Genomic DNA, 12,379 nt, shown 5'->3' on the forward strand with positions numbered 1-12,379 from the left:
GATTTAATTGCTTTAAGGAATACTAATAATATGCCTTCCGATAACACACTCAAACAGCATTTTAAAATGTAACCATCTATTCAGAGGCATAATTTTCAATAGCCGTTGGTAAATAAATAGTATGTGCTGTGGACCATATCAAAATAATACCTGTAATACAAGTTTCAAAATGAAACTGGATCTAATTATATTTTAATTTATAAATGAAAGTTTAAATTTTTATTCTCAAATAACTCTTAGCGATAGTAGCGCATGATTATGTCTCGGATATGCTCGCGTACATACAGTTTAGTTAATAGTTTCACCTACGTAGACCACGTCACAAGCTTAAATAATTATTGCAAGATGTTAATATCGGTTCAAACACCTTATCACGAAATGCTTATCTCTTGTAACTCGATGTTTTCTATGAGACTATAAATCTTAGATAGAGTATTTTTCAATAGAACTTGCATACAGTTTTTGTGTAATTTATTATGTATTTTACAGCTTATTAGGAATCGCTTGCATCCAATTCGATTTTAATTTACTTTTAGTCGATTCCTTTATTTATGTATACTCCAGAATCGTTAACAGCTGCAGAATCTGTAAGTTCTATAGAAAAACCTCATTCTTTATCTTTTCACTTGTAACTCGTGACTAAACATTCACCACAGTTTTATTGTTCTTCGTAGCTTTCCTTTACATTGCTTCTTCATTTAGTGCTATTATAATTGTGATAACAATATTCTTACCGATTGCTCTTAGGGCACACTAAATTGTGATTTCATTAATATCTTAATCCTGATTGTCTATCGTCGGAGGAGAGCTAAAATACTGAGAGCTTCAGCTACGCCTTTAAGGACATCACCTCAATCCAAGTGTCTATAGCTCCTAACAGACAGCGGAGAGAGGTACCGCGCGTGTGGCTACACGTCGAGCGGCGGCAGCGCGTGGTGGCGCGGCGGGGGCGCGGGGTGCGCGGCGTGCGCGGGGAGCGCGGCGTGCGCGGGCAGCGGCGCGTGACTCGGCGTGCGCGGCGCGAGCGCGTCCAGGTCGGCGTGGTCGCGGCGGCGCGGCGGCGCGCGCAGCGCCGGGCCGCGCGGCAGCCGCAGCGGCGCCGGCAGCAGCTCCGGCATCACGCTGTGGTGCGTCACCAGCGCGCTCAGCGACGAAAACTCTTTTGTGAAACCCTGGAATGGTACATTGGAAACGTTCATACTTGAAAGGCTCTGAATCGACCTCTAATTCTTACTCTCATAACCGAAGGACACGACGCGAGTAAAGTATGTAAGTCTAATTAGCTGCAACTTTAATAGTTCAATTTACTACACATCACCATCATTTTGTAGACCCTAATACTCTATTACATTACATGAAAATTGCTTTTATGGCTGCCTGCCAAATTTTACCTTTATCTTATACCCCTTCGGCGTGCGCAATATAAGATAGTGCGCTATTCCGGCTCGTTGGAAGTCCCTGGGCACGCGGACCGATAACGCGTAACAACCGGCCTGCGTCGTGCTGCCGCGGACCAGAAACGAACCCACCGGCTCGCCACTCAACACTTCGAGTGCAATCTAAAATGGTACATTAACCATGAAATACGAAAAGAAATCCTCGTCTTCATTATCAGCCCCATGAAGGCACTGTTGAACATAGGCCTCCCCTAATAATTTCCAGACGGACCTGCCACGAGTAGCCTACATCCACCATGTTGCTGCAATCATTATCAAGTAATCTGTTTACCTTTTAGGTGTAAGTACAAAGCTACAGGACGAGGTCTCGACTCGAGAAAATAAGTCACCTATAGCAAAATGCTTTCGTAAACAATATTTTTGTAGAAATGTCTTGTATAGCATGAAATTTTGAAAGACGAGAAAGATAGCAACAATAGCATACAGTTACCAATAAATATTATTTCACTTCTACTGCTACTAGAAGACCCATAAAAGATATATGATCCAGGGTTGGAGCACACAAAAATAAAAAAATGGAATACAACTTGCCTCTCGTGGAATACCATGCTGGAACCACGGCGCATGTCGTAGCTCAGGCTCAGGGCGTGGCGGGGGACCGACGGGGGGCGCGGGGGGAGCGGCGCCGCACGACGACGCTCCCGATGACGACGATGTCGCGCCACTACCACTGCATGCGTTTGATGCACTGCTGCTGCAGTAAAAATAAGGAATTATTGATTAGCGTACGATGATTCAAAAAATTATTCCATGGAATCGTCAGTTTCAATCTTTTCTTCGTTAACGTCGAGTTTCTAGCTCAGATGATGTTCAATATAGATCTACTGATACATGATAACATAATTTCAACCACCGTCGAAGGGTTACGCGTGAGAATACTTAATATGTAACTAACCCAGATTTAGCATTGTTACATCTCCTGAAGTCTACGTCGAGGTCGTTCTGCATGAAGTTGTCATTGCGGCGCGGCGTGGGCGGCACGGCGAGGTGCTCGCGGTTGCTCTCGCGCGTGCGTGCCTCCGCCTCCGACGCTTCGTTTATGTAGCCCCCGTTTAGACACAGAGGCAGATTTGTGGGACTGGAAAGGGAGAGAAAATCTAATTATGAAAAACGATTTATTTTACACATGTGTCATTTATATTAATCGTTGATTTGCTGAAACAAAACATCTTTATATACCAAATCAAAACCTCATGCAATATTTATTATGATCTTATATTAGAACCAATCTGAACGATGTGAAATCCTCGGAAATGAATGTCGCTTTAGACCACAAGTACAGGACTATATCACAGCCTACTAACGTGGTGGGTGTATCAGCAACAAGCGGCGTGGAATCATCATCAGAAGGCTGCAGTAGCGCTCCACTAAGACCCATGGCGAGCCGCTTCATGAGCGGCGGTCGGTCGCCCAGCCGCCGGTAGCAGTTGATCTCCGTCGGCGAGTTGGACTCCTCCGAGCTGCTCGGGCTGGCCTCGTTCACCAGCTTCGTCACGCCCATTATGTCGCATTTCGCTGGGGACCTAGAATATCAGAAAATAGTTTAGAATTGTCCAGGAAAATCAAAGATGTTTAAGTCAGAAATACAAAATTTACATAATCTACATTTAAACAGAAGAGATTTACGCCAAATGAAGTGGAAACAAGTCGGTCTTATGTCGTGACGAAATAATTTTATTCGTGTACAAATGAAATGTTTCTCTTATCATTAGAGATGAAGAATATTATGCAGCAGCATACTCAGCAGTCTTTAAAGACTAAAAAAAGAATCTGGATTTTATAGTTATTGGATGAGTAAGCTAATTTACTATTTTTAATTCAGAGAAGATACATTAACGGTTGTCTTTACCTGTCTCCACAATGCGGATAGTGATGCGTGAGTCCGGGCAGGGTGTCGGGCGCGCGCACGCCCATGCCGCTGCACTCGTTGCTTAGCTCCTTGCTCTGGAAACAAAAAATACTCATATTTTATATTCATGAATAATAATTAATATTATACTATTGCTTAGCATGTAACTCCTCTATTACAAAGGAGAAGACATCGTTCACCTCGGTTTCATTTACTTTCGATATTACAATTACTATAACTTTATTCAAAGAAATAGGTCCATCCGAATCTATGCCCGCTAGTTTCTTAATATAAAAATATTATTAAACTAGCTTTTGCTCGCGGCTCCGCCCGCGTTATAAAGTTATTCAGGCTAAAGTTTTCCGTTATAAAAATAGTAGTTTCCCGGGAGCCTATGTTCTTCCCAGGGTCTCAAACTGTCTCCATACCAAATTTCATCTTAATACGTTAGGTAGTTTTTGAGTTTAACACGTTAAGGCAGACAGATGCAGCGGGGGACTTTTGTTATATTATTTAGAACTTTTTAAGTGAAACAATCCCGTCATACATCATTGTTGCATAACTTTAACCGTTTACGCAGCGCAGGCAACGGAAGCTCTCAAAACTCATAATTTTCCCCGTTTTTGCAACATGTTTCATTACTGCTCCGCTCCTATTGGTCATAGCATGATGATATATAGCCTACAGCACTCCACGAACAAAGGGCTATCCAACACAAAAAGATTTTTTCAGTTGAAACCGGTAGTTCCTGAGATTAGCCATTACTGCTCCGCTCCTATTGGTCATAGCGTTATGATATATAACTTTGAGCACTCCACAAACAAAGGACTATTCAACACAAAAATATTTTTTCAGTTCGAATCGGTAGTTCCTGAGATTAGCCATTACTGCTCCGCTCCTATTGAATATAGCGTGATAATATATAGCCTATAGCTCTCCACGAACAAAGGGCTATCCAACGCAAAAGAATTTTTCAGTTTGGACCGGTAGTTCCTGAGATTAGCCATTACTGCTCCGCTCCTATTGGTCATAGCGTGATGATATATAGCTTATAGCGGTTCACAAATAAAGGGCTATCCAACACAAAACGAATTTTTCAGTTGAAACCGGTAGTTCCTGAGATTAGCCATTACTGCTCCGCTCCTATTGGGTATAGCGTGATGATATATAGCCTATAGCACTCCACGAATAAAGGGCTATCCAACGCAAAAAGAATTTTTCAGTTTGGACCGGTAGTTCCTGAGATTAGCCATTACTGCCCCGCTCCTATCGGGTATAGCGTGATGATATATAGCCTATAGCACTCCACGAACAAAGGGCTATTCAACGCAAAAAGAATTTTTCAGTTTGGACCGGTAGTTCCTGAGATTAGCCATTACTGCCCCGCTCCTATTGGGTATAGCGTGATGATATATAGCCTATAGCACTCCACGAACAAAGGGCTATCCAACGCAAAAAGAATTTTTCAGTTTGGACCGGTAGTTCCTGAGATTAGCGCGTTCAAACAAACAAACAAACAAACAAACTCTTCAGCTTTATATAATAGTATAGATTATCAGACATGCCAGAATACCTACAACTAAGTCAATGTTAAGTTTAGTTCAACGTGGCCTCGGGTAAATTATTTCATTTTGTTTGAAATAAAAGCGTGGGAAAGAAATAATTTGCTTCTTTTTAACTGATGCGCACAAGTTTATACGCACTACTCTTCGTAATTAAGCTAAATTAAAGTCAAATCAGAAGCTGCAATCATCACATTACAAGAGATTATTTCTCATCATCCTAAACAATGAATCACTCAATAAAGTAAACGCTCATTCAAATCATTTATAATTCCCTCATCGTAAATCATCAGGAAGGCCGTGAGACAATTTGAATATTTCCACACAAGTACAGAACTAAATCAATCCGCATTCCACGCACCAGAATGTGCTCCGACCACTCTGTTTATTTTACGACAATAACAATGCTATTCAAACGTCCTGTCACATTGGGACAACTTATTATTTCACCACTATCACGCGTTATTCAACCTTATACCTTTGGAATACGACGTAGGACTTGCGTGACAGAATCATATAAAAGTTATTTTAAGGGCGGACGGAAATAATCAATGAATAGTTTGCTTCGTTTTGCCTCGATGTCTGTTAAAATGCACATTAACATACCGGGTTGTGGGGGTGGAAATGTTGGACCAAATAAATCTGCATGTTACAAAGTACCGATAAAGTGGAATTTCAAAAGTGTATTAATTCATTGTTGCATGTTGTGGGCTGCTAATACAATCTAATATTGTCGCAATTTAAGTCTGGATCCTTTAATATCAACTTCGGTGTATGAAAGCTTAAACTCCTTTTCAAAAACCTTATAAGTTTTCAAAAAAAATTTTTTTTTTTATATTACATTAGTGACTCCGACAGACATTGCTTTGCTACAGATCGTTTTATGTGAACTACATTTAATTATTTAGGTCTCAATAACAGCGCCAACTATCGCACACAATATTATACTATACAATTCAAGCAAAAACAACTTGAATGATTGGTGATTTTGGAGATAGCGTGTAAGAAAAAATATTTTCATACAAAACCACCACCCAGATTGCTAATTTTTTCGGTCTGTTCCCGTGGTTTTACAAAATTATTCTTAGACACAAACCTATTCCTGTTAATTAGGAACCCAAAAACAAATTGCCATTATGAAGTTATGTGCTTGGATTTCGGCAATTAATTTTTATTTATAAAAACTACTAATAAACTACGGGTCATGAAAAAAAATGCGTAATATTGTTTAGAATTTTTTCTTACTTTGATCAATATTTAAGTTGAGCTGCTTTAGATCTCATCTCAATCACTGAATTGACCTCATATTCTCGTGTAGAAACTTATCCGATCTATTTTAATATAGAAAATTAGTGGTGAATTGAAATTTCTAAATTTAATTCAATAAAAGGAATAAACAACAAGCGCTTGTAGGATTAGAATGATCAATTTAAAATTACTTAAAAGGTACTAAGAGAAGTAATAATAAAATAGGTATTGAAACCATACAACATGAGATCACTTTCAACTAAGTACTATAATTTTAAGATTTGTTTGTAAATACTGTGCTGATGATATAAATAAAAACACTTATCATGGAGCTAATGGAGTCGCACCAGAAGATGTGAAAGAATGCAATTTAGAAAAGAAAAATACGGAAAACGTCATCATGGCGTAGTGTGTGCGAACTACGACACCGCTCTAAAGTTTCGAGTTCGAGTTCGAGCAAAGAGATATTGGGCTTTTTACTTAGTATCAGCGCGGAGTCTGGATTTTGATTCCTATATGACGATAGGCTCGCCTCTTAACACGTCATGGAACAAAACATACATAGTGACAAGCGGAATCTACCTTCGGAAATAAAGCTATTAAAATATACCTGTTGTGTATATTAAATACGGCAACAAATAGAAAGAAGTCAAATCATGCAAAATACTAATCGCTATTCCATCAAACATAAAAACCAAAATGCAATACCCTACACAGAACCTCATCTGCACAAACCATAAAGCACTTTCATTAGTCATCTGGGTTAACATCCCGGGGGCAATCAACTGCGCATGTACGATTCGATTTAATGTATTCACTGGTCCTCTATATTCTTGACACTTGCCACCAATTGCTCTTCGGAGATTGGTATTGGATATTGAGAACATTGTCGGTACGTTGGTCCCCGCGCAATGTGTTCCGATCCCAAAGCGTTTTGTCATGGCAAATGTGCTTGATAAGTCGTTTGCTGGGTAGAATTTGAGCATTTTTGTACAGCTATTACTGTGATTGGTGATTACGCGTTTGATTTAGGATGTTGGCGTGTCTTTGACATGCTGCAATAAACTATGGGTATGTTTATGTAAATAAAAGTCCAGACAAGCAGCTTGCTTAGTGATGATTGCCTGCTCTTAAACAATATCAACAACTTTGAATTACAAAGTATTAAGTGGTTTTATACTGCACTCGTCGTCCTGAGACTTAAATTGGCCCTAATTGAATTGCCTTCAGTGTCATAAAACTGGAGAAAAGTAACATTGGTGATTAACGATGAGCTTAGACCTCCTTTTAAATTATTAATATTTTTAATAAAACTTTCATTATTGTTCCACCAATGGAATCTCTTTATTGTTACAATTTGGATTAAATATTGAAATTAACTAATTTACTTGATAAGCGGGAGCTGGCCAAGAAACAGATTTAAAATGAATTATAACCAACTCTCATTCACCAAGTCATCAATCTGTTTCAATATCTCACCTTTTACCATTTTCCACTCTCCAAATTATAAATATAAATGCAAACTTCTTCTTTCTTCTTCTATTCTTAAGGTAATTTTTCACCACTTTATCTTAAAGACAATGCAGATAAACAATGCATCAGACTAACCCGAAGACTTTTAAATCCTAACGTGAAGTTTATATAGCTAACCGTCCGTAACGAGGTCTCTGGAACCTTTGACGTACCTTCAAAGCAAGTATCCGGGTCGCAAGGGCCCTACAATGAAATATTCAGTCGAGTACAAGGGTTTAGTGCAGTTCACAGGTCAGCGGATGTAGGGCCGTAATGCCAGGCACCACGCTGTAAAAACCAATTGGACGCTTTCCACAATGTTAGGGTATTTTTGTTGCGTTTAGGAGTGTTTAATTTGGTCCCGGGTCGTCGAAATTTGATTTGGTATTTTTAATTTTATTTAAGTTCATGCCGAGTTTACTCACAATTTTAGACATTAGGTACATACAATAAATTGGTTGGTGTTTGAGTTACATTTCAGTTTTTTTTGTCACATCGATTAATTAAAATACTGATTAAAGAACAATTATTACTGTTATTAGGTTTAAGCCTAACTCGTAATGTCTTGTAATTTGACTCTTAATCTAATTGAACGTAGGTAGCTCTTTCCATATTCGGTAAACAGTTTCCATCAAATATATCAATTTATGTAGTTCGCATGTTAAGAAGCAGTAGTGCACCCTAACAATAAAGTAGGTGAAGCGATGGCCCCTACTATTAAACTAGAGAATTCACGTAATAGTGAAACAAAAACGACATTAGAAGTGGAATTTACGTCGCTAGTAATCTAGGTAATACGCAATAATTTTGACGTAGAACTTTAATATTTCGTAGGATAATTTGACTGTGTAATTAGCTTATTCCAACTTTTTTATAATCATAGTTTTTTATGAATCAAACTTGGGGATTTTTTTTCATAGGCGAGTAATAAAGGCTTCTCGGCTTGCTTTCAAAAGGAGAGTACGGCAGCTTTTGTTAAAAGAAGCAGCAGAGTTATCACGTTAATTCTAAACCTTTTATTATTAGTATGTACATAATATATATTTATGTATTTATAATCTGTATTTTATGTATTTATAATATTTCTTATATTATGTTTGTATTTAATATAGTTATACATTATAGTTACTTTTATGTATGTTTATGTATTATTAATTAATAACCTTGATGCGCCTACCTTATTTATCTCTGCACCACCCTTAGGTTGACTGGGAGAGAATGCCTTTGGCATTAAGTCCACCGATATACATGTTATGTATATGGAGTGCAAATAAATAAATAAATAATAAAAAATGTACATGATATTTTTATTAATATACAAACGAGAACACACGCAGGATATATTTTTAAACTGTTTATTTTAATTAAGCTGGTAGAAGAATATGTTTTATATCCGCCCGCATAGCGACTATTTTACACGTGTTAAAACCTGCCGTAGTGGCCCACGTAAGTGTATCGCATGCCGGGATCAGTCTGTGTATATCCAGTTCCAACAGATCGGCATAATTGTGTCGACTGTCCAGGGCTAATCATCTCTCGTCAATCGACATTCTATCGGACACTACTCCACTTACCATTAAGTGCTGTAGGATCACTTTATCGTGCAAGCATAAGTATTTTGTCTGCCGCTCATCTTGAGAATACTAACTCACACACTAACCTTCACTTACAAGTGGTAGCGGCTCCAGCTCCAATAAACCAAATGTACTTAATGGCTGTAAATCAGGGCTGGGGTTTACTAATTAATAATTGGGCCTCGCACGAGCGCTCCACGCATGTACGGGTAATTATTTTTTATTTCTCTGTGATTACGACTTTAATGGAGCTGGAATTATAATTAAGTATCATGGATTTGTTTTTGGTATTGATTGTTAAATTGCTAACTAGGTATGTACACACAAACTTAAATACTAGTAGTTTTTTTTATTATTTTCCACTTTCATTAAGGATTTGTTCATTACTTTTATTATGTATTTTTTGGTGTAAATGGTATCGTTTCTAACGTAGTAGCCTAGAATAATTTATTTCTCAAAAAAACATTAACGTGCGTGTATTATACCAGCTTTATAGAATGCTCAACGTTCAATTCAATCACCAGATTGATATAACTTCAGATTACTTTATATTTAAAAAACCTTATAATAAAAGGCGCGCACAAAGAGTATAGTAAGATAGGCGACACCCAATCGGAACATCAAATTTTCTCTTATCGTTGTAAGGGGCCCCACGCTCCCCCCGACCTAGGGCTGCCACCGCATTAATATTTACACATGCATAACATCTTGAAATATTTATAACATGGCGGCTTTTAGGTGGATACAGGGGCTACATCTTGGTTAAGAGCAGTGCTTACCGTGGGATTTTCGGTTTAATACAGCGTGAAATATAGTCAGGATATTTTTAAAATTAAATGCTTACAAAATCGTAGTATACTCACACGCCTGCAAATATACAGTAAACATAATTAACACCGATTACAAAAAAGTTTGTTTTATCTACTTCTTCCTTATTGCTTATGAAGATATTAAACTCACCAAGTATAAACTTGTTATTACTTGTTAGTCGATTGACAACTCTCCAAAGAATAATCATACGTGTGTCGAAAGCATAATAAAATCGACTGCCTACCATTGGATACAATTAAGCATTTTGTAACAATTGACTTGTCAATCATTTTACTAATCTTATAGTAAATCTTATTTTAAATTCTAAAATTTAAAAAAAATTGGATATGCAAATATAATATAAAAAAATATAATTATTATAAAATAACACATTAAAATTAAACTATGAATGACAATTTAGTCAAATGCATAACCGAAATGTTTTATACTTACAAAACAGGATTGTTCAATATACCTACTCTTAATCATTGAATATTTTATTTAAGAAAGTCAACATTATTACATGTCATTGTTTATGATAAAATATATTAAGTTATAAGGAGGTAACCAAGATTCCCTTTTATATGAGAAGGAAGTAGCCAAATACAAAACAGTATGCATCAGGTTACAACGAGGTCTGACTGACCCCAGCATGACGAACGACCGCGGTCCGCCGAGCATGACACCCACGTAGAAAGACATCCTTTTGTTCAAAACACATTGTCACGGTACTTTATGCTTTAACGAGAACAAAGAGGTTAGGCATTACTTGCATAATTATAAAAACTTGGTTAATGGCAGCATAAGTATTAAAATCGAAGATGCAGTGGGTTTTATTCTCGGGAAATTAAATACGTTTTTTGATTAAATATGTTGCATACCTTGATTTAGATCGAACTTTGTGGCGGCAGTTTCGGCATTTTGTGTAATGAATAGAAAAACCGTAAGTATACTTATTACTACTAGAATGTTTACTACTTTATGTTACTTAACAAATTTTCCCATCTACGTTATTGTGCTCTATAAGATGTATTCACTTTAATAAGTGTAAAATGTAAAATAATAATAAGGCAAATAATAAAAATATATATATTAGGTCTTAATATGTTTTATGTAACTGCCAGCCCTACTCCTTAGGCTCGCGTTGTGCGTCCATCGATTGGAATTGACGAACCAATCAGTCTCAGGCCGCACGTTTCCCATCGGCACACTGTATACACTTGTTCAGATTGCCTCCGACGAATCACGCCCTTGGGCTTTATTAAAACAGGGAGGTAATGAGACAAGCCCTTTGAGAACGCCAGATTGAAAGACTATTCATTAGTTCTTTAGGTTTACTTTTAACCAACTGCAATTAAGGAAGGTTCTAAATTCACCTCTATTTTATTTAGGGCTGAAGCTGAGACATATAAATCTAATTTTGACGTTAAGTCTGCTTCTTCCGCCAACGCTAACCCAACTCCTATGTGAAATCAGCTTTACACACGTAGGTTTATTGCAAAACGAATTTAGCTCAAATTGTACGACTGGCCGTTTACCTGAAATCAAATGACTTAACACATTCCGAGTAAATCATTTATATATCTAAGTATAACCTAACTCCGTACCACTCCGTCACATTCTACACACCACCACTAGACCAATTAATTAGTCATTTCCATCCGTAAATTTAATTCACAAAAGCTAATAATATAATTCCTAAACTACATTAAAATAGTAATAAAACAACGACATAGTTTAGAACGTGTTGTTCGAACATAAATTATTTCGACATTCTGAATGAGGAATTAAAATTATTTAAATTTGTAAATAGCCAACTAAAAGGTACTATAATCACGTCACGACGGCCGTTAATTAATCAAAAAAATTAGATAATTGTCAGAAGTGTAAAACATTAGATATTTCGTTAAAGAATATTCGTAGTGTATTAAAGCATAATGAACCATTATACTTATGACGTTTATATATAAAGTAAATAAGGAAATCATTTCGTTTATGTTATTGCGTCATAGGTTCATTGGCAGTGAACTTGATCTATAAATCGTGATGGTCCCAGTTCTTCTTCATGATTCTATTTTTCATTACTTAAAGTCGTGTTCATCTTGAAACCTTCTTCTTCCTTCGTCCCGTTTCTATTCTCATGAATAATAATAAATTGCAATATATGATTGTAAAGAACATTCGTTGTCAGGATTTGGTGATATCTGCTCTTATCTGTACTACATTGTAATATTATCATCACTGCCGCGGTGGCGTAGTTGTATTACGCTATGACTGCAGTGCTAAGGCCTCGGGGTCGATTCCCGGGTCGGGCAAAGTGATATTAGGTTTTTCTAGAATTTGCACCCGATATGGCGATAGGGCCAC

The 12,379-nt window shown here is 37.3% G+C and overlaps 1 protein-coding gene across 1 annotated transcript in view; it reads right to left on the minus strand.

Moving 5' to 3' along the window:
- Positions 1–908: 908 nt before the first annotated feature.
- LOC115448595 overlaps positions 909–12,379 on the minus strand; it is a 124,312-nt gene continuing 112,841 nt past the window's right edge. The window contains exons 6-11 of the mRNA XM_037440777.1: positions 3,307–3,401; positions 2,762–2,980; positions 2,353–2,535; positions 1,989–2,148; positions 1,392–1,559; positions 909–1,172 (exon numbers count right to left, since the gene is read on the minus strand). Coding sequence (XP_037296674.1) covers positions 909–1,172; positions 1,392–1,559; positions 1,989–2,148; positions 2,353–2,535; positions 2,762–2,980; positions 3,307–3,401 — 1,089 coding nt within the window. The remainder of the gene's footprint in view (positions 1,173–1,391; positions 1,560–1,988; positions 2,149–2,352; positions 2,536–2,761; positions 2,981–3,306; positions 3,402–12,379) is intronic.

Source organism: Manduca sexta, chromosome 20, assembly GCF_014839805.1.
Source record: "Manduca sexta isolate Smith_Timp_Sample1 chromosome 20, JHU_Msex_v1.0, whole genome shotgun sequence".
Classification (NCBI taxonomy): domain Eukaryota; kingdom Metazoa; phylum Arthropoda; class Insecta; order Lepidoptera; family Sphingidae; genus Manduca; species Manduca sexta.